The sequence below is a fragment of the Carlito syrichta genome, unplaced genomic scaffold (assembly GCF_000164805.1).
Source record: "Carlito syrichta isolate Samal-C Ts95f unplaced genomic scaffold, Tarsius_syrichta-2.0.1 Scaffold306873, whole genome shotgun sequence".
Taxonomy (NCBI): domain Eukaryota; kingdom Metazoa; phylum Chordata; class Mammalia; order Primates; family Tarsiidae; genus Carlito; species Carlito syrichta.
Genome location: NW_007250969.1, coordinates 552,836 through 570,073, shown reverse-complemented (window position 1 = coordinate 570,073; position 17,238 = coordinate 552,836). Strand labels below are relative to the sequence as shown.

Here is a 17,238-nt window from a genome sequence, read left to right as displayed (position 1 = left end):
ACACTTCTGGCCACCGCAGCCTCAACCTGCTGGGCTCCGGCGATCCTTCCACCTCAGCCTTCCAAGTAGCCAGAATTACAGGCGCGCGCTACCACGCCCAGCTGATTTGCTTTTTTCCTTTTTATCTAATTTATGAACTTAGCTAATTACCTATTCAATAGCCTCAATCACTCAATTTAAGAACAAAGAAGGCAAAATTTATTGAGATCTACTGTGTCAACAGCTTTCTTAGAAGCAGTTCATGTAATGTCCTATCTTCCATGTTTAAAAAAATTTTTTTTGATGAAAATAAAGATAATTTTTCATTCAACTCTATGCCAGGCAAATATAGAATGTTTAGTAGATAAAGCATCATTTGACCTGTCAAAAAAAAAGATGTGTATAAATAGCATCTGTAGAGAAGGCAGCCTGCCAGAATAATTTGAATATGCCTGAGGATGCCAAAAATGAGTATTCTTTCTAGAATACTAAATTGTTATGAAATACCCGACTCATGAGGAGTTAGGTCTTCATTTTTTCCAGAGAAAAACACCATCATCATTACAAATAACAGTCATAGTTTACATTTATTGAGCTGTTTTGTTCTTTTCTAAGTTGTTTGCCTATATTGACTCATTTAATTTTCGTATAAACTCTCTAAGTAGGTACAAATATTATCTCCACTATAGGAAATGGAAACACATAAGGGTTAACACATGTAGGATGACAAAGAGGAAGATATGGAATTCATCTCCTTGAAAATGATCTCTATGTACGTCATTCTTTTATTTTCTTTGTCTCCCCCGATTCTCAGTCCCCGATGGTTTGGGAATTATTGATTTTCTGTCATTTCCTAGACTGTACACAATATTTTTGTTTTCTAAATATCCACTCTTTCTCTTATCTATAATTTGTGAATTCTATTATTCTCTGTTACCTTATAAGTCAAACAAGGTCAAGTGTGTTTCAATAAATAGGTAAAGCTACTGGGATAACTATATGAAGCTGGGAGGTCTCCTGCCTTGTGTCCCACTGAAAAGTTTCACAGAAAGTAGCAGCAGAGCTGTCAGGTGTCAGGGTGTCAGTGCCAGGCTGGGGCAGGGGAAAGGCAGAACACACAGCCATCTGGCTGTGGTGATTCCAGGGCCCCTGCCTTCATAAAGTTCTTTCCATCCCAACTGACCTAGCCTGAAATTCTGCCTTTAAAGTTGTTTTCCTCTGGTGTCGAAAACTTTTAAATTTCAAATACCCCTATTCAAAGGCTGGTACTGCAGCAAAGCAGTATAGAGCCAGGACATGACACAGCATTTGACTAGCTAGAAGCTGAAAGCAAGATGAAGCTCTGGCTATCAGAAAGAAATCTCCAAGCAGGAATAAAGAATTACCATGAGCTAGAAGGACACCAAAGATTATACCCACATACTCAACAGCCAGCTTGTATGTGAATGGCTGAGAGGGAGAGAAAGAGCACAATCTAATTTATTATGTGATTAAAGGAAGATATGCACAATTAGGACATTGATGCTGTCTATTTTTTCAACTTCCAGCCTTTGCTGAGTCTTGAAAGTTACCACCAATGCTGTGCTTGCTTTCCTAGGCCTTTTGATTGGCCAGGCAATGGGTATTTCTCCAAAGCCAAAGTTGATAATGACACATTATAACTTCTAGCAGAGTTGACAATTACTGTGTCATCAGCTGATGCAACTAGAAGGCAAATATCACAATTCTTTGACAGTTTTGTACTTATCTGAGTCTACTGACACATTTTCAGAAAAATCTTGGGGCCAAAAATCCTTAGCCCTTGGGAAGAAATGAGAGGAACCCTGGAAGAGACACCACTGCAGGACAGAGAGAAGGGAGAAGGCACGCAGCTAGGTTTGTTCATTCTGTCTTGCATATACACTGCTTTCTAACACCTCAAAGAGGAACAAGCAACATTTGAGCTTTAGTTTATTCCTTGTGTATCTTGATACCATAATCTACAACTCCATGTTAGGAGAACAATTCACTTCAGGAATGAAGCAATCTGAATCAAAATTTGTGTTCTAGAAAAAAAAAAAAAGAGCTGGGTTCGGTGGCTCAGCCTGTAATCCCGTGCCTTGGGAGGCTGAGGTGAGTGAATTGCCTGAGCTCGCGGGTTCGAGACCCACCTGGGCAACTTGGCGAGTCCTCATCTCTACAATAAATCAAAAATTATTCGGGCGTGGTAGCGCGCGCCTGTAGTTCCAGCTACTTGGAAGGCTGAGGCAGAAGGATCTCCGGAGCCCAACAGGTCGAGGCTGTGGTGGCCGGGAGCGTCTACTGCACTCCAGGCTGGGCGACAGAGTGAGACTCCAACTCAAAAAAAAAAAAAAAAAAGAAAAAAAAAGAATTTTATGAAATACTTTACATAAATAATTGCCAGACTATGTTATTGCTTGCCTGTATCTATCAAGATCTGTTGCACTATCATGGGACACAAAGAAAAAAGCACATTTATGTTCTATGAACTTCCATTTGCCCACATCAAAACCCAGACCAAGAAGATATTTCCCCCATATGTTGTTATTTAATTCATGGTTAAAAATCACTTGAATACAATTCGAAGGAATAGATTGCTTCAGTCAGTCTGTTTTTTTCTGTTTTCTTAGCATTCAACACAGATCACAAAAACAAAATTTAAAAAACTGTTCACTTCCTTGGGTTACTTGCAGTCTGCTGTAGTGATCGTCTCCAAGACTAAAATCAAAGTTGTATGGGGGCTGATTTGTTCAAAGTAGAAAAATCTATCATCTATCTTCTGCCATATAGAGTACATCTAAACCTTCATTGATTAAAGCAGCTCTTTAAATATTTAGAGTGATCTACTCTGTCTGGTCTGAGTCTTCACAGTAAGTTGACAATTTTCCAGCCCTTTCTTGGGTCAGGCATCCAACATGGCTAAGATTGTCTTTTAATTACTGAGAATAAATTTATTCCTTAGCTTTAGGTTTTGTTTGTTTGGAAACAGCTTTTGAAAATGCAAAGCCATTTGCTTCCTGATTCAATTTTCAAAGCTTTGCATATATACTATTTAAATAGAGAAAGAATTGTTTTAGAAAATGTGTGTTCTTTGTTTAATTGACTGTTTGGTACCCTGCAGTCTATGCCTACAGGCAGTGGGATGAATTCAAAAGGCTAAGCCTTTAAACATCCTGTACTCTGGAATGACTATAGTATGGAGTAATGGAGTAATACAGGGTCTTTTTTTTTTTTTTGAGTTGGAGTCTCACTCTGTCGCCCAGACTGGAGTGCAGTGGCCACTCCCGGCCACCGCAGCCTCGACCTGCTGGGCTCCGGCGATCCTTCCGCCTCAACCTTCCAAGTAGCTGGAACTACAGGTGCACGCTACTACATCCTGCTAATTTTTTGATTTATTGTAGATATGAGGGTTCACCAAGTTGCCCAGACCGCTCTCGAACCCGTAGGCTCAGGTAGTCCACTCACCTCAGCCTCCTAAGGCATGGGATTACAGGCTGAGCCACCGAGCCCGGCTACAGGGTCTTTAACTAGGGCTGTGGCAAACCCTGATCTTAGTGCAGCTTTCTTAAATAAAACCTATAGGAAAGAGCCATTTCTGTTGTACAAGTCTAAATTCAGACATGCCAGCATTCCTCATGCTATCCTTATGAGATAGGTAGCATGATGAACTGTCATGGTATCCTAACGCTGCTCCGTGGAGCCTGGGGTCCCTTAATTGGGGCTCCCTAAATGCTACACTTAAAATTTTATGGGGGACTTACTGGTGTTCTGGACCCCAACCCCCATTTCAACCAAAGCAGTTATGCTTTTTCTTCTTTTTCAGTTCAAATCTCACTCTGTTGCCTAGGCATGATAATGGCTCACTGCAGCCTTGACCTCCTGGGCTCAGGCAATCCTTCCACCTCAGTCTCCTGAGTAGCTGAGACTACAGGTGCATGCCACCATGCCCAGCTTTTTTTTTTTTTCCGCAGAAACAAGGTCTCCTATGTTGTCTAGGCTAGTCTAGAACTCTTGCCTCAAACATTTCTCCTGCCTTGGTCACCCAAAGTGCTAGGATTACAGGCATGAGCCACCGTGTCTGACAGCTGTGCTTTTTCTCATATTTCCTTAAAAATAATGTGAATAATGTAGGTTTTTTTTTAAAAAAAAAAACAAGGTTCTTCTACTTTCCTCCCATTTTTCTTTTAAAAGCCCAAGTGTATTTATTAAAGTAACTAATTTTAAAATCAGAAATAGATTCAGATTTGACTTTTCTACTTACTAGTTCAATGACTTTAATATCTTTGAACCATGGTTTTCTCATCTGTTAAAAAAAGCTAATAATATTCATAAAGTGGTTTTGAGAATTAAATATGATAACAACAACCACTTCATCCTTTTAAAAAAGCTTCATTCTCTTGGCTTCCTCGATACCACCAAATTCTATATCAGTTAGGATTTGATGAGAAGAGTCATCTGTCATGACTGATGTAGGAGAAGGAATTTATGATAAGGATGAGAACTTGTATGGTTATGGGAGCTGTGAGGCAGTCTATGGAAGGCTGTTTTCTCTGCATTTTGTATGGGGCCTCCTAGAGGAAGAATGGAGGTGTGATGGGAAAGAACAAAGGCAAACTGTACTCAAGGGGGAGAAACTGGAACGTGGAAGGGAAACTAGAGGCTGAGTTGATATCTTAGTGCCTCCAGCCTTAATGATATGGGTGTCCTGCAGGACAGGCAGGGTCCTTGTACCAGGTTCCTGCACACATGTCTGGTTCAGGGTTTAGCAACACTGACAGTGGTTGCAGCGGGAGCTGGAGGACCTGTGGGCCTGGCTTTTGTTCCCTCCCCCCTTGCATCCAGGTGATACAGCAATTAGCAATGATTTGATACCAGACAGAGCTGTGCTAACTGCTTCTTTCCTCTCCTGAACTTTCTTGTCTTTACCTGTACCATCTCCATAGATGATCTCCATCCCTATGACTTTAAGTATCACCTGTATGTTCATGATGCCTAGTTCTACCAGCATGTTCCTTGCCCTGACTTTTCTACAATTTATATTGATGAGCTGTAGCTTAAAAACACAGACACAAAAAGTATGCCATGAGTACCCCACCACTTACCACAGGCAGATGGTTATAGATGATGGCAGCCTTTCCCTGTTGGCTAGGATGGGGGATCATAATCTTTTCAGAGCACTCTGAGTAGTTACTGCCAACCAGTCATAATTAACACATGAGCTGAATTATACGCTATCGCAAGAGGAGTAGGTAGAACTCACTGAGATGGAACTTAATGGAGACAAATAGGAAGAACTAAGTAATCAAACATAAAGGTGAAGAAAATAAAGATCTAGCTTAGCAGAACCTGTGTAGAAAAGACTTAGGAGAATTGATTGATAGCAAATTCCATATGAGTATACATTGCAGTGTGGCTGGATTCACACACACACACACACTCAAAGATTTAAAGGTACTGATAGAAGAAATAGTGCACAAGGACTGTTACTGTACTCTACTTTGCACCGATAGGGCCACAGTAGGCACTTGGCATTCAGTTTAAGGGTCATAATCTAAGAAAGCCATCAAGAAACAGGACATGCCATCCAGAAGATAGAGGTGGACATGATGCAGAAAACTTGAACCCATATTACAGTGAGGAACACAATGAACTTTCAGCTTGCTAAACATAGCCTTAGGTGACATGATAAGAGTATTTGATGTATTTGATGAGATGTAAATAAGCTGGTGCTAGGGACCTGCACAAAGCAGAACTCAAGCCAGTGGGTACAGTTCAACTGTGTTTAAGAAAGAACAGGTTCCAAGTGCAAGAAGTTTTGTGTCAATAATGTTAGCGCAGATACAAAAATCAATTCTACTTGTAGCAAATTCATACACCACCCCTCATGGAGTTTTGGACTAGACTAATTGTTTCCCCAAAGCTTGCTGCTTAAAATAAATACAGCTTTCCGCAGGTTGCAGTGGCACAAGCGATAGTTCCAGTATTTTGGAAGGCTGACATAGGAGGATCACTTGAGGCCTATAGTTCGAGACAAGCCTGAGCAACATAGCAAAACCCTATATCTGCAAAAAATTTTAAAAATTAGAATAGCGGCTGGGCCACCGAGCACTTTGGGAGGCCGAAGTGAGTGGATTGCCTGAGCCCGCGGGTTCGAGACCCACCTGGGCAACTTAACGAGACCTCATCTCTACAACAAATCAAAAAATTAGCCGGGCGTGATAGCGCACACCTGTAGTTCCAGCTACTTGGAAGGCTGAGGCGGAAGGATCGCCGGAGCCCAGCAGGTCGAGGCTGCGGTGGCCGGGAGCAGCCACTGCACTCCAGGCTGAGCCACAGAGTGAGACTCCAACTCAAAAAAAAAAAAAAATTAGAATAGTGTGGTGGAACATGCCTGTAGTCCTAGCTACTCAGGAGCCTGAGACAGGAGGATTGTTTGAGCCCAGGAGTTTGAGGCTTCAGTGAGCTATTGACTAGACCACTGCACTCCAGCCTGGGCAACAGAGGGAGACCCTGTCTCAAAAACTCTTTATCTGTCTATCTATCTATCTATCTATCTATCTATCTATCTATCTATCTATCTATCATCTATCTTTCTAGGTTCCAATCTAAATTTACTGAATCACAATCATCTGATGTAAGCCCAGATTTGTGTTTGTAACAACTCTCACTTGATTCTCACTCAAGTGGGCAGGTTGAGGGTATTAAACTAGATGATCTCTAAAAAGCCTTTTGTCCTTCTGTAATTCTATTTCTAGTCCCTATCGTAGGAGGCTGTATGTTTAGTGGGAGGAGCATGAGCATCGGAGTCAAAATGCATGAGTTCAAAACTTAGCTCTGTCTCCCGCTAGCTAGACTTTCTCTATCTCAATTTCCGCATCTGCTAAATCAGTACAAGGGTAGTGGTATCTACCCTTAGAGTGTTACAAAGAGTAAATGAACAAATGGGTGAATGGGTAAAGTAAGCATAACAGTGCTTACATATGGCATATATCAGTATTAGCTGTTTTTTTTATTCTTTTGAAAAATGACAAATACATGTACAAGTCAGTTTGATTAATGGATGTTTAAGAAGCAGAGGAGAAAGAAATAACTCAAAAGCAAATGCTTTATGGTTTTCACTTTTATATTAATCATCTTTCAAAATAGTTCCAGCTTTAGTGAACATTATAATACAGAACATATGTAAATATTTCTTTGAATGTTGCAAGGTCATCAAAGCATCAATATGAATATGAAGTTGACTTTCTAGTAATGTGAAACAGCAAAAAATACAGAGAGTAAATGAGAACAGAAACTGGCTCAACAGAAGCTTCTAGTCTGCTGAGGTTTCTGTGTGGAACTACATTCATATAATATTTTTTAAAATAAAGTAGAATGCACAGATCATGAGTGTACAACATGATGGATTTTGGTAAATGAATATGCTTTGTAACTACCATCCCAAGTCAAAACACAGAATATTCTAACTATGCTAGAACATTCCCTTTTGTCCCATTTCAGCCAATTCCCACCCCAAATGCAACACTGTTCTGAATTCTGTTATTACAGAGTAGCTTTGCTGTTCTTGAGCTTTAATATGAATGGAATGATATATTATGTGCTCTTTTGCATCTTTTTAAAAAAATATATTTTATTTTAAAGATGTGAGACACAATTCAGGATTAGGTATACAAGTGGACATTGTACAGGTAGAGTTTGGGCCTCCCTTTGGTTCTTACTTTGCCTGGTTTCAGATCAGGTACCCTTGTTGATGTTGTGCCTCCCCCCACCACCCCAGCAGTATCCCGCTACTGTCAGCTCTTTTGCATCTGGCTTCTTTACCTATTAATTTTTTAAGATTATTTTATGTTGTGTTAATTAGTAGATTAAAAAAATTCTGAGTATTGTTTCATTTGTATGAATACACCACAATTCATGTATCAAATCTTGTGTTAATGGTGTTAAATTACCTTTAGCCAAAGCTGCCTCCTTGCATATTTTTGGTTCAACCTAGAGGTTTCTCCATAACCTATCACCTGGTGAACAGTAATGCAGTGGGATATTTAAACAAACTAACTTAAGTCTTGTGTCAGTCACTGAGTTTTGACCAATCAAGGGTGGCCAACTGTTCAAACCAGGTTCAAATAAGGCAGAGACTGAGCTGTAACCAAACTTGCTGTTTCTGTACCTCCCTGTCATTTTCTGTATGTCACTTTCCTTTTTCTGGTCATAAATCTCCCACCACATGGCTGCACTGATGTCTCTCAGAGTCTACTCTGGTTTAGGAGGCTGCCCAATTCATGAATTGTTCTTTGTTCAATTAAACTGTGTTAAATTTAATTAGTCTTAAGTGTTTTTCTTTTAACAATGGACATTTGGCTTGTTTTGAGTTTTTGGCTTTTTTTAGTAAAGCTGCTGGAAATATTCTTTTAAAAAAATTCTTTTATATTCATGTTCTTCTTAGATTAGTGTCTCAGAGTAGAAATTGTAGACATTTCTAATTATAGGGTAGGTAAATGTTTACCTTTAAAAGAAACAATCAATCAGTTTTCCAAAGTAGTTGTACCATTTTGCAATCTTCTCAGGAAAGGTGGCGTTTCATTTCAATCATTCCACATGGTCATTTACATTTGGTAGTGTGTTGTAACTTGATGTTAGTTTTGTTAGTTTTCCTTTTTTGTATTTGTTTAGTGATTGTTCTAAGGGATTACAGTATACACACTTAAATTATCACTATTTAGAGTTAATGTTGTACCATTTAATGGAAAATGTAATAATCTTTTAGTAGTAGTTTTATACCCTGGCTCATTCTTGAACTATTGCTTTTATATATTTCACATGTATATTCATTATAAACACTATAATACAGTATTATAATGTTTGCTTTAACATGATTGTTTTCTGCAAATTAAATCAGAGAAATTTTAAAAAATAGATAGCCACACATTAATTTTGGATGATTTTAATTTTCTCCGTAGATCAGAGTCTACATCTGGCGTCATTTTCCCTCAACCTGAAAACCTATATTCTGTGTTTCTATAGTGCCAATTTGCTGACAAACTATTTTCTTCATTTTTGTTTATTGAAAATGTTCTTAGTCTACCTTCAAGTTTGAAGAACCTTTCTGCTGGATATAGAATTCTGAGTAGACAGGGTTTTGTTTGTTTGTTTGTTTTTCTTTTATTTTTTTCTTTCACTACATTTTGTTCCTTGAGTATTTAAGTCCATTTCCACTCTAGCCTTTCAGTTTACTCTCCTTGCTGCTTACCCTCCCTAAATATCTCTTTACCCTGTTTTTCACATCACAGGCTAATTATCAACCTCTGGTTTCATTTCACACTTTTCAAAGAACCCTGTTGACCATACTATCCAAAATCAACCTTCTGCACACTTACTTTCTCCATCGTTATCCTGTTATTTCTGTGCATCACTTCCACAACCTTAATTATGTATTTTTATTTACTTGTTTCTTGTCTTTCTCCTTGATTAGCTCCATAAGAAAATGTACTCTTTCTGTCTTATTCTCACTTATATTTGTGGCATTCTACAAAATATCTAGCATTATAATAAAGGCTCAAAGATGGTTCTTTAATGTAGAATGGATGCAATTGAAGTCATAGGGACATCTAGCTTTGCTAGACTTGAAAAGACACATTGAGTAGTCACATACTGCTAAACTCTTCAGGACCATCTGTTTTATAAACACTTTGTTGGGAAATATAAATACGATAGTCATGCATCTTCAAGGAACTTTTCCAGATCCTTTGAGTTAGACACAATTTTCTCTTCTAGCTACATAACATTTTACTTCATCTTCACTGTAGTAATTTTAATGTTTACTTTATATGATTGCTACTTTAATACCTGTTTTCTCTCTCCAACTGGACGGTCTGAAAGTACCTTGTAGGCAGGGACTATATTTTCCTAACATATATTAGGCAACCCTACAGAAATAACCTATGGGTTTTAGGATACACTTAATATGGTATTGTGCTGAAAATGAGTTAATTAAGAAAGTTAGCATTTTTGATTTAATGATAAGAGTCTCTAGTTTTCTAAAGAAAAAGGAGCTATGTAATTCTAAAGTAATTAGGATCTCAACCGAGCATTAATAAAGCTCTGTTCCCACCAAGGACACTGTGTCATGCTGTCATGTGTGGGGGAGGACTCTCCCTCTTCTCTCTGCCTTTGTTCTTGTTTATGTGTACTGCCTTTCCAGTTTATAATCCCTGTAGTTTGCATTGCAATAAAGTGCCAAATATTTCCTGCCCACATCTCTGTTTGACTGCAAGCATGTCAACTGTTATGGAGAGCAACAGATCAGAATATTTTTTAGGTTTGTTGGAGTTCTTAAAAATGCCCATTTTTACACATCAATATGTGTGCCTATTGCCAAGCAGAACCTCCATTTGTTATGAGGAGACCTTTGATTAGCCTGCATTCTGAAGAGGATCCATATACATAGTAGTTACCATTTATTATGACAAGATTGATGGAGAACTCTGGAGGGAGTAAAGCCTGAAACTGGCTTTCACTTTCTGATTCCATGCATAAAAAAGAAGAATGGGTCAGCCCTAGATAAGCATTCAAATAACTTATACACTGGTTGTGATAACTTACACACTGGTTGTGATAACTTATAGCCCCTGGGATTGGGGGCTACTGGAGTCTTTCTGAATCATGCACACCAGTGAGATGGAAAAGTAGTGTAAGCACAGCTCTTTTTTTTGTTTTGTTTTGTTTTTAAGATTTGGTATTTTTCTGACAAATTCAAGTTCCCCAAAGGAGTAAGATTTTATGGGAGAATTCTTTTTAAGGTGTGAGTGTATATTAAGGTTGGTGGTTATAATCTGAAACCTCTTATACATTTCTAACCTCCACCCAAAGCTTACAGTCTCAGAATCTCCAGAAGTTGTGCCTGGGAATCTGAATTTTATTATAATAACTGGAGGATGCATCCATTGAAGTTTAAGAGCCATTGCTTGAGGAAATAGAGTTTCAACAGTTGTCAATTTTGTCTCTGAAGTGGCAGTTTGTACCTGGAAAGTTTTGGATCTCAGATTGCTTCCTAAGTAAATCCCAGATATTTGTGGTTTTATTGTTCTTGTCCTATAATTAAATTGACTCTCAATTGAGTAATTAGGTAAGTCAATGACTGATTATGTGATTGAAACAAAATAGGCTAGCTCTCATACTAGCCAACCCAGCTTACTATATGGGTTTCAAATAGGTTTCTCTATTTGAAATGTGCATTGGGCCATAGGAATGTGAATGCCTCAGGACACTGTTCTTTCTTCACATTACGGACATGGGAGCAGTTTTGATGGCACTAACCTTCAGTAAGCAGGACTCATTGGGTTTGATATAATCAGAAAGCAACTTTATTCTTGTCCTCTATTTACCCATTCAAATTGTCTCTGTAGGGTTATTCTTTCCTAACTTTTGGATAGAAACTGGGGTAAGTTTCATGTGTTTTCACTTACTTTTAAGCAGTACAGACTCCTTTGCTCATATGTAAATACATAGAATCTCAATTTTCTTAATATATCCAGGATAGAGCAATTATTTTTAAATATCTTCAAAATTTATTAGAAGTTAGTTTCCCCTTTCTGTCAGCTCAGGTCTGCTTGGAGCTGCCTACATGGCATGGGAAAAGAGGCTGTGGGAAGCCCTTTCTTTTTCTCTGCCTGGAGCTTTTGCTTTGCTTCCTATACTTCAATTGGTTGCTTCTGGTTCCTCCAGGGCTGAAGGATGTAGGGTGGGAGGCTAGAAAGACAATGGAAATCAAAGTTTACTTGGTAGATACTACATGAAACTAGCATGGATGCTGTTCAACTTAGCAGGGGTTTCAAACTATTCTTCCTCTCATGGGGTGAATTTTGTGGAGTTTTCAAGACTCACCATTACTTAATATGGGCTAAGTATGTCCTCTGGCTTCATTTTAAGCACTAGATAACCAGCTGAACATTTCCAGCATCTTTCTGCCAAGGTCTCATTACCCTTAACTTCAGGCAGCCCTTTTGGGTATTATCTATGACCTCTTCAAATAGCTTCTCTCATATATGATGCACACACAGTCTGCAGGAAACTTTCACAAATCTTTTGTTCTGACAACCTCTGAGAATGCAGGCCATGCCCAATTCTGTCATTTTGCCAGCAGAATAGCCAATACAGACTCTTCCCTTTGGAATTTGCAGATGATGTCATAGTTCAGTCTAGTACTTCCCAAGTGCAAGAAGGTGCTTCTCAAGCTCTTCAGATAGTTCCATTTAATTTCTTGAGGGAAAGGAGAAGGGCTCCACACTCTCACATGGAAAAAGGGAAGTAGAACTCACAGTACAATATAGTTCTCTCATAAGAAAGTTGCTGCCTGTTTCTTTGTTTCTTCTCCAATCTCATTTTTAGACTGTTGGTGAATGGTCAGTTCAGGTTTGAATACTGATTCTTGACATCCTGCACTGATGCTCTCCTACCTCACTGTGGTAATGTGGGTGCAGTTACCATCTGTGTCTTAGGACTTCCATGTAGGACTTCATCTGGGACACTGGTTCAATTTTAACATCTCTTCAAAATCATAATAGTAGCTAACTTATGTTGATCACTTGTTACATGCCAAGCACTCTTGTATACATGCCATATCATACTCAGCCATGTCCACCATATGATAAGGAAACAACAGTCCAGAGAGGTCAAATAATTTACATAAAGTTATACAGGTAGCAAATTGCAAAACTCTTTCTACACAATGCATTATCTTCTTTCTAGGAAAATTCAGAATAACTTTGCCTCATAGAAAATGCTATGCATTATTTTTTTAAAAAAGCTACAGCTGTGCCAGGCTCAGTGGCTCAGCCTGTAATCACGCGCCTTTGGGAGGCTGAGGTGAATGGATTGCCTGAGCCCGTGGGTTCGAGACCTGCCTGGGCAGGTGAGACCTCACCTCTACAATAAATCAAAAAATTAGGTGTGGTAGCATGCACCTGTAGTTCAGCTACGTGGAAGGCTAGGTGGAAGGATCGCCGGAGCCCAGCAGGTCGAGGCTGCGGTGGCCGGGAGTGGCCACTGCACTCCAGTCTGGGTGACAGAGTGAGACTCCAACTCAAAAAATAAATAAATAAATAAAAGCTACAGCTGTTCAGTCCTGACTTCTACAGTGCTAAGATATAGAACTGTGCACTCACTTGCTAAACATTTTACTATATCTTATTCATTCAGTCTTTACAACACCAGGTAATGTGATTGACCTTGTCTTCATCTTAAATATCAAGAAACTTGTGCTAGAAAGGCATTATGTGACTTCCATTAGATCATACAACCAGGAATGATTGGAGCCAGGATCAGAACCCAAAGTTTCAGATCATGAACTTCACTTTTCTCTGTATTCTGAAGTGACATGCTAGCAAAAGGCATATGTTCCATTGTGAGCATCTGCTCTGTGGCAAATGTTTAAAGTTAACAGGTTAAATCTGCTTTCTACCACAAATTGCCTCTTGATGAGCCAATATTATAAAATAATTGAGATTTTTACTAAAACTGATGAAAACAAAGAGCATCTTATTCATCTTGGAATTCCTAGCCCCTGGCCTAAAGTTGGTACTCTACTAATGAGTTAATCAAATGAATAAACAAGTGAATGAGTGAATGGTCTTCTAAACTCTCTGGTAGAAATTTATGACTTCATGTGATCCAGGATGGTATATTATCCTTCTTCTGAGTATTTACATTTTATAAGATGATCCTCGAAGACGCACCTAAGTGAATGGTGTCTAAAGTTGAATTTGCAAGTCTGTCTTTGGAAAAGAAGGGAAAGGAATTAGGACAGAGTTTTTCTCTGGAGGCTCAAATTTTACTGCAAAGATGATAGCCTACATTTATATATACTTTAGGGAAAAGTAGAATACTTCTTTGTTTGAGTGATATAATGTCCGGAACATTGTTTCTCAATTCAAAGAGGGATGCTTTAATAATTTTAGCCACCTAGAAATGGAGTAGGCTGCTTCTAACATATTCATATTCACATTTCTGCTGAGGGACCTGCTGGCTTTGCTCTGGAAGGAAATATTAAACTGTTATTGGTGGGGTGAACCAGAAGTCTCCTCAGGTACCATGCCCCTGAATTTGTGGAGATGATAGCATTTATTCAGGTGGTTGAAGACTGGATGCAGCTAACCAGGTCTGTCTGTTGTTCACAGGTCTGAGGCGCAATTACAGATGTACCATCTGCAGTGTCTCCCTTAACTCAATAGAACAGTATCATGCCCATCTGAAAGGATCTAAACACCAGACCAAGTAGGTACTTTTGTGCTTTCACTCTTCCGTTTCTCTCTATGTAATTTTTAGGAAGATGACAAAAGACTAAACTTTTTATTTATTGCAAAATAAGTTGATGGAAATAATATCTCTTTAGCTTCAAAGTTCCCATGATATTTATACTACATAAGCCTCTAAAGTCTACTTACCCTTACTTGAAGTGGCTTCTTCCCTTTTTTGGCACAAGTAATGGGAGTTTTCTTTTCTTTTTTAAATTTTTTCAAGGACAGTTCAGCACACTTTTATGAACTTGAGGACACTTTAAAATCTATACTAAGTATTTTTAAATAAACAGTGTTATTCTTTTTGTAAGATGTGCCAGACTTTGGTGATATGAAGATAAATTCTATGAATGTCTTCTACCACTTTCCCTTTCTGGATGATTATTGTCAATTATCATAGAAACTCAGTAAATCCCCTGGTATATTAAGTCATTTACATATATAACTTTTTCCAATTACATGGAAGCTTAATTCATTTTTTCAAAGATTCTCATAATTTTACATTTGAAGACTAACCAGTCATCATTTCACTTTATACTTTATAAACCTCTAACATTAACTTTGTGGACATTTTAAAAGCAGCTGCTAGGACTGTTAATAAAATGAGAATAAAATAAGAAAAAACAAATAATGTCTCAAAAATATGCAATTTTCCTGAGCATATTTCTTTTCATTTCTCAAATATTTAGTGGGAGCATTATTTAACAGATTTGACTATAAAATCTTGAGACCTCATGAATAAAGAATGATTCATTCAGCAGGCATTTATTGTGTGTCCACTATGTGTCATACGCTGAACCATGAACTGGGGAAGAAAAGATGAGTAGAATTAGTCCTTCTTCTTGTGGAACCTCTGCCAGACCAGGAAAACAGCCATGCAAAGGCATAGATTGCTTTCCAATACCATGTGTGCAGCCAAAGTTTTACACACAAACTTTAAAGGACATGGGTCCAGAGGCTGTACACATAAGAGTGAGGTCATGGTTTGATTGTGTTCAACATTAATTATATCCCTGGTGCCTAGCACAGCACTTGATACATTTTAGGAGCTTTATAAACATTTTTTATTTGAATGTGTGATCAAAAGATGGGTGACAATTATCTAGGCAGGGTTATGACAAGGAGCATTCCAGGTAAGTTGTTTTGCAAAGATATTATAAAGACATAGGTCACAGGACATCTGGCTCAGGTAAGGGCATTTAAACCCAGAGTTGGTTACTGACTCTCAGTTTTCTCCTCAGTATTGTCTGTCTTATGAGTCAAAGCCAATTTCATGGCTTGCTTGACTCTGATTCACCCCACAGGATTCTTATTAGGGTAATTCTTCAAAAATAAGACTTTTCCTTGAATTGTTATGGAATACCTAGAGTGCTTGTGTTGGATACTCCCCTCCCCTGCAACCTGTAAATGACACACAGATATTGTTGCACAAATACATGCAACAATAAATGATAATCCTTTGGGAACTTGAATACATTGCTCTTAATAAAGAGAAAAGATAAGCAATAGTAACTTTAAATGGCATGAATTATGTAAATACCTAATGCAGATAGTATCTCCAGATTCAGTAAAGTGTCTATCTCTTCTCAGTCTGTACCTATAAAACTTCATGTGCTAGAATATCTGCTAGGTATTTTCATTTCTTTTATCTAATTTCATCTTTTTGACTACCTTTGGGATAAATATTATTGAGCCGTTATCTTACAGGAGAGGGGTTGAGTAACTTATCTACTATCACCCTGCCAGCAAATGTCAGAGCCAGCACTGAACCCAGCAGTGTCTGACTCACGCCTCTCCTTACTCTGCTGCACTTAGTTACCACAAACCTAAACATGGAACAAGTGCCAAGAAAGAGTTACTATGTGCATTTGAAAAGAGGGCACCACTTCCCAGAAATGATTTAGCAAATACATAAGTCTTCAGAAGGGAACATCTCCAACAGTCCTGTCTTTTTTCCTCTAAAGACATTGTTCATTTCTAATTAAAATGCACAAATTTGCTCTCCTTCTGAAGAGTGAAATTTTTTTAAAAAATGAAAAAATAATTATAATAGTCCTGTCTCATGTGCTTGTTTCATTTGTCCTTATACCTAATTTAGATATCCTGTGTTTGCATGCTTGTGAGTGTGTGAATGTGTATGTGTGAAGTGTTTGTTGTCTTTTGCCTATTTATAAAAACTAGATCAGATTGTTGTTTACTTGGTAAGTTGTAGAAGTTTCTAATTTTTAATGAAGTCCAATTTATCAATTTGTTCTTTTATGGTTAAAATTTTATGGATACTATTTAAGAATTCTCTTCTTGTCCCAAGATACTCTCCTATGTTATTATCTAGATATTATGCTATTTTTCCTTACAAATATAAATCTTTGATCCATCTGGTGTTAATTTTATGCATAGTGTGAGGGAGAGGTCAATTTTCACAATTTTTTTTCCAAATAAATTCCAGTTAATCCAGTACCATTTATCGAAGAAAGCATTGCAGTATAGTTTGTTTTATTTTGTTTTTGTAGATCAGATGATTTACATATATGTATATGTGTATCTGTCTCTATGTTCTATTTCAGTGTGGTTTTTGTCTTTCTTTGTGCTAATATCACATTTCTTTCCTATAAATACAATATTTCCTATAGCTTTATGATAAGTCTTGATCTCTGATGGAAATCTTCTAATTTTATCTTCTTCAAGACAGTCTTCACTATTATTGACCCACTGCGTTTCCATATCAATTTTAGAATCAGCTTGTCAATTTCTTCAAAAAAGCCTTCACAGTATTGAGTCTTCTAATCCATAATCATGGTATACACCAGCATTTATTTATATATTCTTTAATTATTATTATATATATTTTTTTTGAGTTGGAGTCTCACTCTGTCGCCCAGACTGGAGTGCAGTGGCCGCTCCCGGCCACCGCAGCCTCGACCTGCTGGGCTCCGGCGATCCTTCTGCTTCAACCTTCCAAGTATCCATA

The 17,238-nt window shown here is 38.1% G+C and overlaps 1 protein-coding gene across 1 annotated transcript in view; it reads left to right on the top strand.

Moving 5' to 3' along the window:
* ZMAT4 (zinc finger matrin-type 4) overlaps positions 1 to 17,238 on the top strand; it is a 175,050-nt gene that overhangs the window by 105,315 nt on the left and 52,497 nt on the right. The window contains exon 3 of the mRNA XM_008063493.2: positions 14,151 to 14,247. Coding sequence (XP_008061684.2) covers positions 14,151 to 14,247 — 97 coding nt within the window. The remainder of the gene's footprint in view (positions 1 to 14,150; positions 14,248 to 17,238) is intronic.